This window comes from Nannobrachium achirus (assembly GCF_963921795.1).
Source record: "Nannobrachium achirus genome assembly, chromosome: 1".
NCBI lineage: Eukaryota > Metazoa > Chordata > Actinopteri > Myctophiformes > Myctophidae > Nannobrachium > Nannobrachium achirus.
In genome coordinates this window covers 15,124,607-15,144,773 of record NC_137810.1, presented here as the reverse complement: position 1 = coordinate 15,144,773, position 20,167 = coordinate 15,124,607, and the positions used below count along the sequence as shown (strand labels likewise).

General features: G+C 42.1%; 1 protein-coding gene across 1 annotated transcript in view; it reads right to left on the bottom strand.

Annotated features, from left to right (window-relative positions):
* Positions 1-963: 963 nt before the first annotated feature.
* The window catches only part of sned1 (sushi, nidogen and EGF-like domains 1), a gene marked incomplete at its 5' end in the record, with an annotated part of 64,011 nt that continues 44,807 nt past the window's right edge, over positions 964-20,167 (bottom strand). Inside the window, 8 exon segments of the mRNA XM_080727300.1 lie at positions 964-1,103; positions 1,404-1,483; positions 2,633-2,720; positions 5,436-5,552; positions 7,289-7,387; positions 9,351-9,439; positions 11,059-11,200; positions 13,566-13,844. Coding sequence (XP_080583426.1) covers positions 1,060-1,103; positions 1,404-1,483; positions 2,633-2,720; positions 5,436-5,552; positions 7,289-7,387; positions 9,351-9,439; positions 11,059-11,200; positions 13,566-13,844 — 938 coding nt within the window. The 3' untranslated portion in view covers positions 964-1,059.

Below are 20,167 nucleotides of genomic sequence, written 5' to 3'. Positions count from 1 at the left end.
TTGTTACCTTTATTATCCAAAAGGATAATTTGGAGGACACAAGAAAAACAAAACAAAAAAGGTTTAATTAATTTTAACATTTTTATTATTAAAATATTCACCTACAAAACAGTCTATACACACTATTTACATGAGAGCTAGCGGTGATGTTTGCTTAGAGACAGAGTAATGGTATTTTACACTAAAATGCTGAGAAACTGCTGACTGTTTGCTTGACGTAACGGTTGAATTTGTTCTAAGTGGTGAATGTGTAGTTTCTAATTTTCCTCTGTGATGTAAAACAAGAAAAAACAAAAGAAGAAAAGATTAGAACAATCTTATACAATTTCCCTGAGGGACAAAGCTGCAATCAAATTATAAACAATACTTTCCTAATGTGTCAATATGGACATGAATTTGAGGTATATATTAGGTCTAGGCTGAAGCAATAGGTAAACTGCACTGGACTATTCATTTTGGTCAGAAAATCAGTTGAAAAATGACTTTAACCACTTAACCACGTAGGGATTCAAAAATATTTTGAAAATAGCTGATCTACAAGCTCATAACACGCCACGGTGCACTGGGCTGTGAGCTTGTAGATTGCTTGTTTTCTAAAAAAGTTCAAAAATCTTTTTTGGGAAATGTTTATACATTTTTAATTCTTATTTTGCCTTTAATTACATGCCCAACAATGAGCCTTCAGGGTTTCTTCAGGGTTTAAGTGGTTACATCTGTGGCATTCCATTGATGATTTGATTTCCATTGGTCCTCATGGAGCTTGAAGCTACAGTACAATAAGCTGACCTCAGGCCAGGGTAGAGTCTATATGGATATAGAGCTCGATGGAAAACTACAGTATCTCCAAACAGCCTTTTGGTAACTTTTTGGTCAATTACTTTCAAATGTTTTGCTAAATTATTTTCAGATTGGTGACAGTATATTTATGCAATTATTCATTATGTGCTGAACACGTGTCATCGACACTGGGGTAATGCAACCTGCTCATCTCATAAAATGACCATATCAACTTTTTGATTCAAGTAAATGAAAAACACCAAAAGTGAAGCTCCTAGATTTTCATGCGACAGCAACGATTGTCCTCGCATCTGAATCTGAGTGCTCTGGAGAAAGAGACGAAACATACATTTTAGGACAATTGGTAAAAACCACAACCCTTAAACAATACATTAGTATTACTATTATTATGATCATCTGTGTAACTGTCTTCAGAAAAGAAAAACAAAATGAGAAGAAATGGATCTTTCTGTTAATTTTCTGTTGAACTTCAGTTGCTTTCTGATTATTGTTCTTCTGAATGTTAAATTAACTGGTAAATTCATTAACAGTATACACTAAGATTTGCAACTTATGCCTTTGATTAACACTTTGTTCACAATTCCCACAGAGCTGGGGAAACTTACTGTGATTTTTCTTGGGAAGAAATGCTTCACAAATCTCCCGATAGCAAACATCCTGCTGTACTTTATACGTCCTTTTGTACCTGTGGAGTGTAAAAATATACTTAATGACTTTCAAGAGGTTATACAGTACATCTGTACCTACTCTTTAAATGACATTCAACCACTTAAGCCTTATATACTTCGTCCAACGTTGTGATGCAACGTGTTTACTATGCCACCTTTCATTAGAGGGAGGGGGCGTTGCTCTGATGACAGCAAGCCCAAAGTCTACTATATATATTACAGTGTTTTTGAGGTACCAGTGAGATTGGGACCAGAGCGCTCGTTATGTAGTTCACCTTATGGGCAGTCCCCGGAAGGAGCCGGTGCCATGATGGCATTCGTCCGACGTCTCATTGTTCCAACGTCCCATTAGTCCAACGCTGGTGAATGCTAACCTGGTGAATGCTAACCTGCAGAGAGCTGGTGAGTGCTAACCTGCCGACGTTGGTGAATGCTAACCTGGTGAATGCTAACCTGCCAACGCTGGTTAATGCTAAGCTGTCGACACTGGTGAATGCTAACCTGGTGAATGCCAACCTGCTGATGCTGGTGAATGCTAAACTGGTGAATGATAACCTGGTGAATGCTAACCTGCCGAGTGCAGACGCTGGTGAATGTTAACCTGGTGAATGATAACCATAACCTAAAACTATGCCTAAACCTAACCCTACCCTGTAGGACTAATGAGATGTCGGACTTATGGGCAGTCCCTGGAAGGAGGCACCGCTTGCTCCACCTCGAGCCCAAAAACGAGCACTCCTCGTCTCAATCGCACTGAATCTCAAAAACACTGACATATACAATCTGTGGTATGACTGTGTCACCACCACTCACTTTCCAAAAAAGAACAGATCTACACGCTAACAAATTTCACCTACAATGACAAGATAAAAATAGTAATGCCAGATTAAAATTGATAAAGCCTCAATTTATACTTTGAATGTCACCCAATTCTTACACCTGTAAACCTGTGATGGACAATAAAGCTCGTTCTGATTGTAGATCTATTATATTTGCGAAGTTTGAACATTTTGTGAACATTTTTGTAAAATGTTGCCTATAATGACATGCCCAAAATAGGTGAAAGTGGTCAACATTCGGGAAGCAACATTTAAACAGCACATTGTGTCCTGGAGAGTGTATAAGCAAGTCAAGAAGCAGGAGATCCCTGCCTTATGAAGACTTACAGGTAATGACACACTCCACCCTCCCAGACAGGCACGCTCTTTGTCTCAGAGTAGAGACGGGTGCAGGGGTGTGGTACTCGCTGGCACACTGCAAACAAACGGTCACGAGACAGCAGATAGAGAGAGAGAGATGACAGAAAAATCTCATTTAGTGTGAAGTATGAACACTTTTTTACATACTGCCCTGTCAAGAGAGAAGAATGTGTTGAGCTGTTTATCGGGGCGAGATAAAGTGGGGAGGAAACTTGGCTCTCCACTCCGGTTGATGGATGTTTTACGGAAAGGAATGTTTAAACAATCTGACTTAGGATGTTTAGGTGAGGAGAGGAGAGAGGCTCGGAGTTATGTGACCAGCGTCTTCCACAATGCACTTTCATCAACATTTAATTATAAGTGAAGTCATTTAGCAACAAGCAGGGGGCAGGACATATGAGTGTAGAGGGTGTGTGTCAGTGTGTGAGGGGGACTATGGAACATTGATCTTGTAGATCTGCTATGTTCGCAGAATATTCCCTATGCCTGCTGTATGTTTGCCCATTAAGACATAACCAGAATAGGGACGCTAGGGTTCAAGTGGTTCATTTGATTCCCATCTTGATAGGAGTGGTATTCCAGGTCGACGATGCCCACACCTGCAGGCTATGAGCGGCCAGTGGAGCGTTTGATGAGGGAACCACTCACCACTTTCCCAACTCAAATGAACGCTTGGCGGGAGCTTCTGGAAGTGGACCCGAGGAACAGTGTGGAGGAGGCACAATGTTCCTGGACGACACCGCTGCCGTCAGGATGGAATTACCACACCAACACCACCATTTTCCATACTTGAACTGTTTAACCACGGATTGCTCCCAAGCTGACGTCTCACCAAGTACCAACATGATAAGCAGAGATCGGCGCCACCATTAAGTAAGGGCTGCAAAAGCCAGACCTTGTAGATAGATATGCAACAACAGCCAACTTCCTTAAGGATTATACTTTCCCAGCAGGCTTCTCATCGCTGTTCAGATGCATTTCACTTGTGGTGACACAAGCACTTAGTGCTAATGAGACAACCAGCAAGGCTTTTGTCAACAAATCCACCCTCTCAGCACAGCAAAACACAAAATCCTCAGTGCTAATTTACACTTCAACTTTAAAACCTCTAGATTCAGTCTATCACTCGGCACTTAGATTTATCACAGGCAATAGATATGCATCTCACCACTGCTTGCTGTATGATGAGTTTAGTTTGCTTTCTTTTGAAGAGAAGCGTACCATACATTGGTATTTGTCCGTCTATAAGGCCCTTAAAGCAACAGGATGTGTGACATGTACACACTTATTACGTCAGTGAGGCAGAAGGAGGGGGAAGCCTTTGTTAATCCTGGGGGGGAAATTAAGTTTTAGCTTCACTTCACCCAGCTGATGGTAGCTCAGATGGCCATAATGAGTGCTTGGGGGGAACAGTTGACATGTAGACATGGGCGGGATGCGAACCGGTGACCTTTCTGATTACCAGACGGCTACGGCCGCCCCAAAGGCACAGGAAGGAGATGCAGATACAGATGTCCCATGACTATGTGTTCTTGGATGAGTACTTTAGGGTCCATCCCTAAAGTACTTGTGTTTATTGGCCTTGCAGGCATGCTAGTAAAGACGTCACTGAGCTGGTAGAGGTACTACTGCTGTACTACTAGGGTCCACGCAGGAACACCCCCCCCCATATGATTTGTGAGCAGACTGAAAGGGATGGCTTTTCACGAGGACAGCTGTACAAACGTTACGATGGGTTGGGACTCCTTTTCAACACTGCATTCACGTGCAGGGTAAATAACCCCCAAATTACAGAAATTAGTTCTATTATTCTGTTGTGATGATGATCGCATACTGTAGTATGATTTGCTCAAACATTACAGTCACACAGTGCAGTGTTTTTGCTGAAACAGCCGGGAGAGAATTAGTTGTTCTCTAGAAAGAATCTGCTTTTCCCCCCATTTTTGCACAGTAAAAGCCTCAGTGTTAATTTATCCATTTGCAACTCAGAGAAGTCTCTAAAGTTAAATTAACTATCAGGGCTTTACTGTATAGGCAAGCTGTGTGTGTGTGTGTGTGTGTGTGTGTGTGTGTGTGTGTGTGTGTGTGTGTGTGTGTGTGTGTGTGTGTGTGTGTGTGTGTGTGTGTGTGTGTGTGTGTGTGTGTGTGTGTGTGTGCAGGGGTGACGCATCAAATTCTGGGCCCTGGGTACAAGGATTCACTCACATTTTGTGCTTTAACTATTGAAAAATAGCAGATATACAAGCTCACAGCGCGGCACCGAGTGCCGTGCTGCAAGCTTGTAGATCCGCTATTTTTGAAAGATTGTGAACATTTGTGCAAGTCTTTGAATATTTGAAAAATGTTTCTATGTCAGTGGTGCTCAAACCCTCAAAATGATATGTATTTGGCCACGGACCCCCATCTCAAAATATTTAGTCCCAGGGACACCCCAGAAGCAAAATTTGAGATACAAATGTTCGCTTAAAAAAATACATACATTCAAAGATTTGCACACATTTTCACAACTTTTCAAAAATAGCAGATCTACAAGCTTGCAGCGCGGCACTCGGTGCCGCGCTGTGAGCTTGTATTATCTGCTATTTTTCAATAGCTAAAGTATAAAATAATTCCAGGCCCCTCCAACTTGGGCCCTAGTAACTCAGTCCCACTCCCCCCCCCCTTGTGACGCCCCTGTGTGTGTGTGTGTGTGTGTGTGTGTGTGTGTGTGTGTGTGTGTGTGTGTGTGTGTGTGTGTGTGTGTGTGTGTGTGTGCGAGGCATAAACTTACACAGTTCGCACTGTCGGCCCTTGAAGCCGTTCATGCAGTCACAGATGAAGGAGTCGCTCCCCTTCACACACGTGCCGCCGTTCTGGCAGGGCAGACTGCGGCAGTCGCGGGGCGACTCTGAAAGACAACAGCTGCTGTCAGGGCCAAGAGCAGACGACTACGACTATAACAGCATGGATCTCCAGTTTCACACGTCTCAAACACCACAGAAGGGGTCTTCGACGTTTTCAAGCCAAGGACCCCTTAGCTGAGAGAGAGATGAAGCAGACCTTACCTGCTCTTTTTTAACCTCCATACTTTTTCCCCTCTACACCAAACCTTTTCGCTGAAAATAGCCGATCTACAAGCTCACAACGCCTCGCAGCGCGAGGCGTTGTGAGCTTGTAGATCGGCTATTTTTGGCTAAAGTTCTCAGAATATGGACGTTAGGGTTCAAGTGGTTAATATAAAAAAAATTGATGGGGGCGCCCGCTGGCCTAGTGGTCAAGGCACATACCACATACTAGGCTACGATGCCTGCTGGCGTCGCCGGTTTGATTCCCGATCCGGACGACCTTTGCCACATGTCATTCCCCATCTCTCTCCCCATTTCCTGTCAGTCTACTATCCTATCAAAAAAATAAATAAAAAAAAGAATGTGGTGGAAAAAAAGTTTCTATCACATAAAGATTTGGAGGACCCCCTGTAGTAACTCTGAGGACCCCCTAGGGATCCCGGACCCCCTGTTGAAGACCCCTGCTCTACACTGTGTAAAGTCCAGAGTGTTGATGTAACTCTCAGAGTGAATAAATGGAACCAAATGGACCTGTTTTGACTTATTGGTTCCACAACTCTGGGAAATGGTCACTGATAGTGATAATGATAATTGCTGATGACTGGATGGTTTGTATCTGTCAGCTATGAAAAGGGAAAGTACTTTAGTTTCTGAATCTACTGTACAGTTCCAAGAAATATACAGATGATAATTAAGCACCAGCCAAATGTGTCGTTATGCTGGTTGTCATGTCTTCCCAACAAAGACGACAGAAAGCGAGATAACTGGATCCGAAAAGGAAGGAGATAAATGATTTGTGCCTTGTTACAAGGCGCCTGTTTATCCACTGATTTGGTTCTATTTGTTCACTCTCAGAGTTAGAAAAGTACAAATGAACACTGAGGACTTCATTCTCTCGCACACACGCACACGCACACACACACACACACACACACACACACACACACACACACACACACACACACACACACACACTCTCTCTCCCTCGACATCGCCTTACCTCCAATCTGTACATTCTCACGTCTCTCGCTTTCAGAGTGAACTATTTCTCTTAGACGTTTCGTATCGCAATGTTTCGCCAAACACATTAATGATAATCCATTATGTAGTTTCAACGCGAGGCAAAACCAGTGAGCATGGTGTTTCCATGAAGCGTCCCAAAAGGACACTGACCTCTACTTTCAAATGTGGAAAATCATATTTAGCCTCAAGTGCTGAGAAGTGTGAGAAACGTTTCACTTGCATCTGGGATCAATTACTATATGGGGTGGTTGTTGTCTGGAGGAGCCAAGTGACATTAGTCCACTACCAGACCTTCAAAGAGAGAACACCTACATTACAATACCAGACCTTCATAGAGCAGTGGTTCTCCAACGCATGTCAAGGACCCCCAAATTAATGTGTTTATTCCGCAATGTGAGGCCATATTAACCCATTTAGCTAGGGACAACCTGGCTGGAACCACCTCCCAAGGACCCCTGGGGGTCCCCTGACCCCATCTTGAGAACCGCTGACCCATCTTGAGAACCGCTGCCATAGAGAACACCAACTGTACTAGATGTCCATAGAGAACACCTACCAGGTCTTGTTCTTGAGCCTTCCTCCTGGATCTCCAGTGCCAGGCTGATTTTGTTGGTTGTTTCCTCCATCCTCTCTAACCTGATTGGAGGATCAGGCCCTGTAAGACACGTTATGAAGTGGTGTGTAAACAGGTCATTCATTTACAGTATCAGAGCTGGACCACCACTGAAAAATGTTACATGATACGTGATACAGTAGCTGACCATGTTTTGATCCAATAGAGGATGAGTGGGTGGGCGGTAGAAACTATTTACATACCCTATAGTGTATTTGTCTCTCTGCAAGTTATGAGTACTATAAATACTAGTAAGACGCCTCAGGGCGACAAGCCCTAAAGGGTAAGGTCGCGGCATGTCTTGACCATCTGGCCAGTGATGTATATCGGACCAGTTACCCAAATATGGAGACCCCTGGTACCCATATATGGAGATCCATGTACTGTATATATGAAAGTCCTATGACGTCTATGACATCTGACATCATACATAAAATCCCTTTTATGCCCATACATGGAGATCCCTGTCTGTAGAACCAGCCACACAGATATGGGATGTCTTGGCCATCTGTCTTATATGGATTATGTTAGTGTGGTATGTGGCCGATGTGGCCTCCATACAGTATATGGGCATTGCCCATTAGATATGGGCTTAATATTGATGACATCAGGGAACTCCATATATGGGCATAAAAGTGATTATGTTAGTGTGGTTCCCCTGACATCACAGTGATGTCAGAGCGTGATGTCAGAGCGGCAAACCTATAGACCGTAAAAAAGTGTACACGTCCAGACAGACGGACACATGATGTGTCTGTTTCACATACTAAACTGCGATCCAATTTGGAAAATAAATATTGTGTTTCTGGAGATAGTATTGTATTAGATATTAGATCAATCAGTCCACAACACTCTCTACATAGATAAAAAGATGTACTTATTGTGGAGGTAATAGAAAATATTAACGTTTAAGGAGTGTGTTTTGTTTTGTAATTCTACTGGTTATTGTGAACTATGAATATCCGAGTTCATAATAATGGAATTACAAGACTGGTGTCAGGGGCGTCAAACCAAATTCTGGGCTAGGATTCACTGCGGGCCCCCCATGAATGTTAACTATTGAAAAATAGCAGATATACAAGCTCACAGAGCGGCACCGAGTGCCGCGCTGCGAGCTTGTAGATCTGCTATTTTTGAAAAATCGTGAAAATGTGTGCAAGAAACCTATGTCAAGGACCCCCAAGGTGATATGTATTTGGCCACGGACCCCGATCTCAAAATATTTAGTTCCAGGGACACCCAGAAGCAAGATTTGAGTTAGAAATGTTCGCTTAAAAAAATACATATATTCAAAGATTTTCACACATTTTCACAACTTTTCAAAAATAGCAGATCTACAAGCTCGCAGCGCGGCACTCGGTGCCGCGCTGTGAGCTTGTATATCTGCTATTTTTCAATAGATAAAGTTATTAGGGCCCCTCCACCTTGGGCCCCAGTGGCAGTAACTCAGTCCCACTTTCCTACCCCTTGTGACGCCCCTGACTGGTGTAATGTGCCTTCGGTTACAAGGCCCTCAGTATGCCTGTATAGCGTAACAAACACAACACACCGGAAACAAAAGTGGGGCGAGAACACAAGACACTGCGAGGGACTGTGTTGATTTCTTTCCGTAAGGGACAGGGCTTCTATCATCATCGTTATTGCGCTGTGTTGCAATATAGGGGGAAAGCTGTTGCAGGAGCGAGGTGTTTGGGTAGGCTGAGACCTGTGTAGACCTCCCAGGTTGCTCAAGCTGGAAAACGTGTTGAGTGAGCTCAGAAATGATTTTCTTTGCCCTTTTACTGTGACGAAACTATAAAACATTGTCACTACTATGTTAACAGATATAAAAATCAGAGGTGTGATAAAATCGAAAGAAAAACGTGTTATGGCTGAACATCAAGACTTTTAGGAAGACATTAACGGCGTCCGGAATACGTGCTAACCATCTTTCCAGGCCACTGATTACTGCCTGCCTTCCCTTACAATGTTTTATTACCCGGTAGCGTTTTGGTTTTGTACTTACTGACACGATGCCGGATGCCAGGCTTTCTGGGTTGTAAGTTAGTGAACTGAGCTGTTATCTTTCCTCTTCTGTCAATAAGCTCTGTGTATCTGCAGCACAACACACAATTGTCACGTGGTTAATATAATACCACCCACTGGAAGTTGAATCCACTCCAGATGATACAAAAACACACAGATGACATACAGAATAATGGTCATTGTGAATAAACACCATATCGTCACTGTCGGGCAGAAACCTTGCATCTCCAAGTTTCAAATTTGTTAATTTCTTCGCAAAGTAAAGCCCTGCTTCATCATACAATGCCGTCGCACAAAAGTAGTGAAAACAGCTGATCTACAAGCACACAACGCCTCGCGTGCTTGAAGATCGGCTGTTTTCACTAGTTAAGTTAGTTTTTTAAATGATAAATACAAAACAAACGGTTTTGGACATACAAGGTTTCCACCCGACAACGACGATATACTAGACAGTGACAAAGTACATTTACTCAAGTACAATTTTTAGGTAGGCTATTTGTACTTTACTCCAATTCTCCAGACTTTTACTTCTACTCCACTACATCTCAGAGGAAAATATTTAAATTTTTACTTCAATACAATTATTTGAAAACTTTAGTTACTATAGCTACTTTGTAGATTTATTATTACAAAACTTACATTAACCACTTCAACCCTAAAACATTTTGGCCATTTGAAAATAGCGGATCTACAAGCTCACAATGCATCGCAACACATTGTGCCCTTGTAAATCGGCTATTTTCAAAACATGTCTTTTGAAAACTTGGCACATTCTACATAATGACTAAGTACTTTTACTTTCGGTACTTTACGTACATTTTGATGCAAATACCTTTACTCAAGTCAAATTGAATTCTGGGCTTTTACTTGACATATTATTTCTACATTACAGTATTGATACTTTTACTTAAAGGGGCACTCCACCACTTTTCAACCTATGTTCATATAATTTGTCCTCACTCAAAAATAGCTTTTTTTCCCCTTTTTTTCCTCTCAGAGGAGGGCTGTGGGCAGGTCAGAAACCCATCGTCTTGTGACATCATCGATTGCCAATCCAGCTTACCCCCCGGCTCCACCGGGCGCGTCGAGCGTCGCGTCAACGTCAACGTTGGGAACGCTCCCGTTTTAATCAATGAAGGGTGGCTCCACTGCCGACGTCAACGTCTGCGTCGGACGCTCAAATTCGCCCCGGTTCATTTTTTGACGGCGTCCGACGCCGGCACGACGCCGTCATTTTGGTGGAGCCCTAGCCTTATAGAAACTGCAGGCTTTCTATTCCTGAAAAGTTGCAATTTTAAAGTGGAAGCCATTGTTCTCGCGATAATAAAAATCTAAATATTTTTTTCAAAAATATTGATAATTTCTTTTTTTTTTGAAATGATGATGTCACAAGACGATGGATTCTGAACTTCCCACAGCTCTCCTAGGAGACTTGGACTGAGTAGAAAAAAATTATGATATTTTATCATGAACATTAGTGGGGACCTATTATATGAAGACAGGTTGAAAAGTGGTGAACTACTCCTTTAAGTAAGAAAATGCGGAAAGTACTTTTTCCACCACTGCACCTCCTCAAAATCCTAAGTGTCAATCAGGCAGGTGCACACACATAGCCATCAAAGGGGGCTCGAGCCCCTGCCCTTTTATCCGTCTGTAAAAGAAGTGCCCTCTCCAGACCATGAATGTACCTGGGCAGTTCCTCAGAGTTCTCTGTTTCCGCGGCTCCTCCCAGGTCCTGAGGTTGAGACGGGGGGTGTGTGCGACTGCCTTGGGTCCCCTGGCCCACCGCTGGCGGCCTCTCCCTCCGCCCCCAGCGGGCCTCCATGGGCACTGGGCCAAAGCAAATATGTGCAGAATTCTTCCTTAACAATCATTTAATGATAGGGATTCTTCAAAGTATCACCGGTGAAAGACGAAGACAAGATTCATTACGTGGTTAAAGCTGCAATCCAGCGTTAATAAAACATTCTTTTGAAGCCATTTTATGGTGTAGTATGTTTTGATTGCTTGATTGAATACTTTATTATTCAGAAATGTAAACAGCACGGACACGGACAGACTTTTAGGCTAAAAGGTTGACACCAAAAAGTCCTGGGGACTTGTTTCCAGAGGTGTGATGTGGATTTTTTAAGTAGAGGCACTCTATTTTCTGCTGCCGCTTACTGTATTCAACACGTGGTGGAAAACCTTTGTAATGAAGTCTGATAACGATTATATTTCTTATTTAGTTACATTGTTAATTTGTTGCTTTTACTTTCGTTTTAGTTTTATATAAAATACCTTTACATAGACTATCGCCCACACACTACACTAGCCCTGAAACATGACGGTCGTATGACAGAATACCGTATGACACGACCGCCATGCTTCCACCTCATCCTGGTTTGGAGCAGACTAGCCAATTTGCCACGGCATGCTAAACAAATGTTCAGATTTAAAAAACGAAGTGCTTACTGAAGGCTCACGCTTGCCAGAATACGTGCCGCTCAAGCAGAATTGCCCGTATCTTCTGTATTGTTTAATAAAAAAGCATTATAATCCGGTCGTTTTCTGTTTTTCCTTGTAGTTCCTGGTATTCCCCATGCGCATCAAGCCCCATGCCCCCATCTATCGGTTAAATGTGCTTAGATTTACCTTATTGTCCGAGGTCTTTTAATGCAGCTAAGCACGTTAGCCAGGCAGAGAATATGGGGCTAACGTCCTGCTGTGAGGATGTACGGTAGGTAAAGGCATGCCCGAGTATTATTATGCAAAACAGCCAGGTAGGGGGATTGAAGTGTTGTCTGCGGCGTCAACACATCTTGACGGCGTGCGTGCAGCCGTGCACGCGTGCGTGCAGCTTGTAAAGAAAGGGGACGTCATCCCTCTGCGCTCCTGCAGCATCTCACCCCAGCTTGTTTACATTGTGGTCCTATGTTAATACAATCACTACAGTAGTATATCTGCGGTGGTTGGAGGTTGTCTCCCTGCTACTCTTTCATTGAGAAAATGTAGAGCCTGCAGTCAGGTAGTAGGACACCTACTGGTCAAAGTACTGTACTGTTGGATGTTCATACAGTAAGAGCAATATCTCCCCAGGCCAAGCAGGGATTGCACCTTGGAGGATGAGCAGTGGTGCTTTGGGATTTTCTTTTCCGGGCGGACGGTCATTTATTGACGTCACGTGCACGCGCGTGCACGCGCCTCTAGAAGCTATTTAGATAGAAAGGATGTCAGCAGATCTAATGGTGGGAAAACAATAGTTTTCTAGTCTTAATTACATTTGCATTGTTACTTAAGATTTTATGTTCTATTTTCTTTTAATTCATTTAGAAAATACAGCGCTGCAGTAGGCTAGAGAAACAAAGTTTGCCTTGAACGAATTTCAAACACTAAATACCACAGTAATGGAGCCATGTATGAGGACACACACACATCGACACATGCACATGCAGTCACAGCTGGAAATAAAGTAGGCTATATATCCATATGAATAGAGGGGGCTTGAGGACACTCACAGATTCACCACTAGAAACCTGTTATGCAAAGTAGTAGCCACTGATTAAAGTATTGCTTGTAGTTATCGTGGATTCGCGGGGTGGGGGGTTGTCGCGTGCATATCCGCGGGTTGTCGCGGATATGCACGCGTTTACACGGTCGTGCACCGTTCGGTGCCGTCCGTGCGTCCGTGTGGGAATTTTCCGACCACACGGCGTCCGGTCGCGTCCGGCCTCCAAAGCGCTACAGAGGATGAGTGATAGAAATGTGGATTTGAATCCCAGGTATCTAACATAAAAGTTAGCCATTGCAACATTAATGTCAGAACGTGATCTCAGATTTTGTCCTGCGGGCTGCGGCCAACTTTAAAGTTCTGTATTGTCTTATGCATAATAAAACCGGTAGCGATAATGCAGGCGGTGACATTCTTGGATAACATTGAAGCCTGATTAATCATGAGTTGTTGGTGTCTACGCATTGGAAAATTGCGATCTACAAGCTCACAACACGTCAAACTGCTGGCATGTAGATATTTTCGGTGCGCGACATGGGCGCACAACCAAGGACGAATCAAGCACAACACTGCCAAGACCTTGGGTTCTGAGTCTGACCCACACTGGGAACACCCATCCTAAAAATGTGGCGTGTGTGTGTGTGTGTGTGTGTGTGTGTGTGCACATGCACGTGCATGTGTGTGTGTGTGTGTGCGTGCACTCACGGGTAGTGAAGGCTAAGTGTTGAGGTATGCTGTGGATCTGTTGGAGGCCCGTGTTCCTGACGGCCGTGAGAGCCAGATAGTAGTGCTGCCCCGGCGTCAGCTCGCGCAGCGTGTACGACCCCAGCTTCCCGTTGGGCAGGAAGCGGCTCCTGGTGTTCAGGCCACGGGTCACGTTGACCACGAAGCCGTCGGGGACGTTCCTGGGGTGGCGGTTCCACGTGATGACGGCCGTGCTGGACGTCACGTGCGACAGCGTCAGGTTCTGTGGAGGGAGCGGCCCTGCAGGTAACGCGCGTGAAATGTGGGGTCACAGGTTGTCGCTATAGGCCTGTCACAACTATTACATAATTGTCTAATCGCGATTATTTGACATGATTGCAATTATTTTGTCATAATTGTGTTCCATGTTGAAAACCTTTCATATATGTTCAAACATTTTCAAAAATAGTGGAAATAGCAGATCTACAAACTTGTAGGTCGGCTATTTCCACTATCAATGTTCTTTTTTAAGTATAAAGTTGTCAAATATGTCAGTCAATTCTTTGTATGTTTAGGTTATGTGTCATATCTGTCATGTGCAACTTCAAAGCCTAAAAGCCAAACAGAAATCTAATTGTCAACGACAAAAACATAATTAAATTGTTAATCGCAATTACTTGAGTGATAATTAATTGCCATGTAAAATGTCATAATCATAAAAGGATGTCAGCAGATCTAATGGTGGGAAAACAATAGTTTTCTAGTCTTAATTACATTTGCATTGTTACTTAAGATTTTATGTTCTATTTTCTTTTAATTCATTTAGAAAATACAGCGCTGCAGTAGGCTAGAGAAACAAAGTTTGCCTTGAACGAATTTCAAACACTAAATACCACAGTAATGGAGCCATGTATGAGGACACACACACATCGACACATGCACATGCAGTCACAGCTGGAAATAAAGTAGGCTATATATCCATATGAATAGAGGGGGCTTGAGGACACTCACAGATTCACCACTAGAAACATAATTGTGTTCCATGTTGAAAACCTTTCATATATGTTCAAACATTTTCAAAAATAGTGGAAATAGCAGATCTACAAACTTGTAGGTCGGCTATTTCCACTATCAATGTTCTTTTTTAAGTATAAAGTTGTCAAATATGTCAGTCAATTCTTTGTATGTTTAGGTTATGTGTCATATCTGTCATGTGCAACTTCAAAGCCTAAAAGCCAAACAGAAATCTAATTGTCAACGACAAAAACATAATTAAATTGTTAATCGCAATTACTTGAGTGATAATTAATTGCCATGTAAAATGTCATAATCGCGACAGCCCTAATTGTCACGACGATGAAGAGAGAAGCCCTGTCCCTTGCAGAAAGAAAACTTGATTGAGTTGAGTTGACAAATAGCCGAGGAGCTTGTTAATTGACCATACCACCGTCAATATATTATGTTATTGTCTCTTCACATCTTTGGCCTTATTCTACATAAACATAGATCAGCTTAATTGTTAGATTTTGTTTCCAGAATCACTAAGTCAAATAGTCAGTGTTGGCTAAACATCATTTTGTGGCTAAGTCATGTATGTTTTGTTTGAACATTAATCTTTTCTCTAGGGACAATATTTGGCTTGACTGTTGAAATAAATCTGGTCTTTAAAGCTATACTGTGTAAGTTGCTCAACTAGTGGTCAGTAGCGCTATAGCAAACCGCGGTCGCGTCTGCTTTTTTCGGCAGTTTTTCGCCGCGGACCAGGCCTTCAGACCCCCGCGTCCGCCTCGCCCGCCTCGCCAAGTCGCCACGCATCCGTAGTGTCCCTCTGCGGACCGGCGTTGGGGAGGTTTACAGGCTAGACTTCTAGACCAGTGTAAACAAAGCTGTTGAAGCAAGCTATTTCCTGAAGAGACCTCAAGATGCACTGTCATTGGCCGGTAGTGTATCATGTGTGTATGATCTGCAATGTGATTGGCCAACGTATACACAACGTATACGGATGATGCAAATGACGTCATTTTGCCGCGAAATCCCGCCCCTGTCACGGCTAAGTAGAAAACAAATAAAGAAAAGGCTTTTGGGGCTGAAATTAACGGAGTGGGGGTTCTAAAACTTTAGCGATTTAATAGTTAGGACAATTTTAAGATATGTTTTATAAAAAAAGTTACATAGTATAACTTTAAAATCCAAAGGCTTCCCCAGAAATCTGAGAAATCCATAGAATGTTTTGGAAAATAAAAGAAGTAATTAAAATGCTGAATCAAGCAAGCATCCAGTGTGATAGTTTTGCATTCCTCCCAATTATTTCTGCTTGTGGAGAGCAGAGAGGGGACAACAACATGTGACACGAGTCCCAGTCCAGACTCCATGACTGTAAGCTAACTGATCACCATGGTAGAGATTAATTATCATCCCCTCGCACTATGATTCTGTTATGTTTGTTTTTATAAGCGCTGTGTTAGCCTGCACTCTGAATTAAAAGACTGAACAGGAGAGCAAAGCAAATCATCTGTGTTTTGGTCCAAGCCGTTCACAAAGTTCTTCACTTCTTAAGGTCTTTACACACCGTGTAATGACCTGCTCATTCATTTATTCAGCCTATCAAGTCCTCTGCTAGATTATCTTTAAATTATTATGATGTTACCATGGCAGCCTACATTTTAATATTCTTCAGGTATTTAACTCCTATATAATTAGAGAGAGGGCGAGCTCATGGATAGTTAGTTGCTCTATACAAGGTCCCCTCCTTTTTCCCCTCTACAACGCATCGCGTTGTTGTGAGCTTGCAGATCTATTTTCGCCCACTGTTGGTCTTGAGGGCGCTAGTGTTCATGTAAAAGTACTCATTATGTAGAATGTCCCATTTCAGGGATTTCAAATGTATAAAAATCTTTTGAAAATAGCAGATCTACAAGCTTGCTTGTAGATCGTCTATTTTCAAATGGCTGAAATGTATATAGGGCTGAAGTACTGTATGTTTTATAATAACTAGAAAAAAGCCCCCTGCGGGGGCCTGGTCCCTTTCCTATGTGAAAGTCCCCTGTACCCGGAGATGTCTACAGTCCAGTGGGCAGCTAAGCAATACAAATTTAGGATAGCTCAATATTAAATATGCATTTTCTTTCCAAAATGCAAAATAGTGTGAAATGGGGGGCTTAAAATAAAAAATAAATACATTTCTGTAACTGTAGAGAACAAACAGCATATTTGGTGTAGGCAATTTTATTTCAGTTCTAAAAAGGTGTAATAGTTGTGAGTGACATGGACATGAACAGTGATATAAGTAGCATCAGTAATTAGGCACACACACACACACACACACACACACACACACACACACACACACACACACACACACACACACACACACACACACACACACACACACACACACACACACACACACACACACACACACACACACACTTTTCCTAATAAAATATATATAAAAACTCACCCACCAGGCGGGTGAATAATGTCTGTGTCATTAAAAGTGCAGTGCTATAGGGGCAAAAGTAGATGAATTGAGTTTGTCACATGGTTTATTGCAGCAGTAAGAACAACAGTACAACAAAAGAATGGGGCAAAAGTACACCTGAGGCTGGCTAAATAGTGCAACGTCAAGACATAATAAGGCATATGGTGTTATTGAAATTTTTTAGGTGTTTTGATTAGCAATAAATAATGTTCTGTTATTCCCTCTCCCCCTTAAATGCTTGCTTAAATGATCATGTAATTAAAGGAGTTCGGTATAAACAATGTTGTCAGTTGTTCCGTCGTCATCACTTCCAATGACAGGGTGTGGCTGTTTCCCGGCTGACTGGTCCGATCAGGGTTATCTGAGAATTATATAGCAGGATTTTAGAAAAGAAAGGTAAATTAGAATGTAGAAAAAGAAGTGTTTGGGAAAATATGTCATTTGATTTTCTCTTCCGACTTTCCATACAATGCACAACTGAAAGATTTGTATATTGTAAACAATATACTATATATGTAATATATAGAATTAAGTATTTGTGACAATATAGTTTGTGTATGCATAGTGTCAAGGACATTATGTGTAATATACATGATGTGTTGACACATTTTACTACATGACTAAAACGTGGATGCAAGCAGAGCAGGTCAGACATAATATTAGTGTTTGCATGTGATGGGAGGATGCAATGACTTGCGCTGTACTTGTGACTGTAACTGAACAATCACTGACACACACACTCACTGGGTACACACACACACACACACACACACACACACACACACACACACACACACACACACACATTTATTACAACCCTTTTTTTAATTAAATATAGAATGTAATATTCAGGCCTATTTTATACAGGCTATTTGAAAATAGGCGATATGGGACGTGTTGTGAGCTTTCAAACATTTTAGTACTTTTACTCCCCAAACGGGTTCTGGAGGTCCTCCCCCCAAAAACCTTTTGTAGATCTGTGTTCTGGTGAATGTTTTATTTTTATAATTGTATTATGCTTGCTTTACTCGCATTGGAAAAGGGTGGGTACAATATCAGCAATTAAAATGCAAAAAGTATAGGTGTACAGAATTTGATTTGATAAATTAGGAATATATCTGAATATATCTGTGAGATTCCATGCACTGCCCACACCCCTGCGCACATAGTAGATGTAATGTCCTGTGTTCTGGTGCATTTTTGGAGTTTGATACAAACACTGGGTGTACAGGAGTGTTGGCAAGCCTGTACACAATGCAGGGGCAAAGAGCTGTATTATTCACTTTTGTTCCCTTTTAAGTGTATTTTGATGGTAATACTTTTGTACTTTTACTCAAGTAACACATTCGAACACACACATTTTACTTGTAACAGAGTACTTTTTTACCTAAGTAGAAATATTTCAGTACTTTTCCACTCGCAGCATCAACGGACGTTGCTGTTCGTGTTATACACCGAAGCGTGACCTATAGAAAACGGTGACTGCGCTGTTTTGTTGTTTTAAATACACAGATGTTGTTTGTTTTAGGTAATTTCTACACACGTTGTTGTTCATAGCTTAGGAGGATAGGATCGAGTAGGCCATGGGAGGGAGAGTAGCCTACTTTTACCTAAGTAAAAACATACTTTTTCAACTCTGCATCCACGCATGTTGCTGTTATACTCCGAATCGTGACCTATAGAAAACGGTGCCCACAACGTTTTGTTGTTTCTCGCACACACGTGTGGTCGGCGCGCATGTGTGCGTGCACATACAAATGAGAGTGAATAAAGCAAAAAATAAACAGCACAATATGTCAGCAAGTGTTGAAAGAAAGTAAACAAAATTAAGTAAATAATCACCTGTTGTTGTTGCTGCTGCTTCTGCTGCTGCTGCTTTAACCACGCGTATAGTAGTTGCGTTTCTGACGGCCAAGGGATGTCTTTTTTTTTCGTCCCATGTTTTTACATGGGAGGTGTAAAAGGAAGATCTGTCCCAACGATGTCGTTTCTTGAATTTGACTTGGAAAGATTGCATCGCCGACTACTGAGCAAACATGTGTTTAATTTTAAATGGATTTACAGTCCTGTTTGCTGGTGTTGTGTCTGTGTGACAATAACTCTGCACCAGAGCAGTACGTGCAATGAGTACGTGACGCGAAGAGTACAACAGCTGTTGGCACATGCGCAGTTGGTAATGGGTGGTCCTAGCGGGCAAAATAGCTGGCTAAAAAGCGCCTGAATAATTTCGTTTTATATTAACTGTACGCTAATGTAAGTACATTGATGGTGGCAAATGTGCCTATAACGTTGGCAGAGTACTGATCAGTACATATGCAAAGCGTGGAACCTCTAGGATTAGGGGTTTGCTGGGAATAGGGAGCAAACGCCATTGCCACTCCATGGACGGACTCCATGGACCCCTTCTCCAATTAAAAGATGTAAGATGTAAGATGTAAGATGTAAGATAATCAAAATCTACAAAGTAACTAGTAACTAAAATAATTCAAATAATTGCAGTGGAGTGAAAGTACAATTATTTGCCTCTGGAATGGAATGGAATAGACAGACAGAAAATACCTCAAATGTGTACTTAAAGGAGTAGTTCACCCCCAAAATGACTTTCTTTCTATTGATTAGTCAAGCCATGGAGACTTGAGTTCAATAATATTTTTTTGTATTTATCGCATTCCAAAGACTAAAATTTTATTACAGTAAATTTACCCCCATTGATTCTGGATGGGGACCCCCATGCATGGGCCTGGATGGGGACCCAAATGCATTTGGGTCAGAATAAATGGTGGTAAATCTATGGTCAAGGGTCAAGTAAATTTTACCCCCGGTCATTGATTCTGACTCTGAGCTTGTGTCCCCATCCAGGGCCTTGTATTTGGTTCCCCATCCAGGGCCATACATTTGGGTCCCCATCCAGAATCAATGGGGGTAAATTTACTATAAATCAATTTTTTGTCTTAGGAATGCGACAAATAGAACAAAATATTATTGAACTCAAGTCTCCATGGCGTGAGTAATCAATAGAAAAAAAAGTCATTTTGGGTGTGAACTACCCGTAATTGCCGGACTATAAGCCGCTGCTTTTTTTCCCATGTTTTGAACCCTGCGGCTTATACAACGGTGCGGCTTATATAATGATTTTTTACAG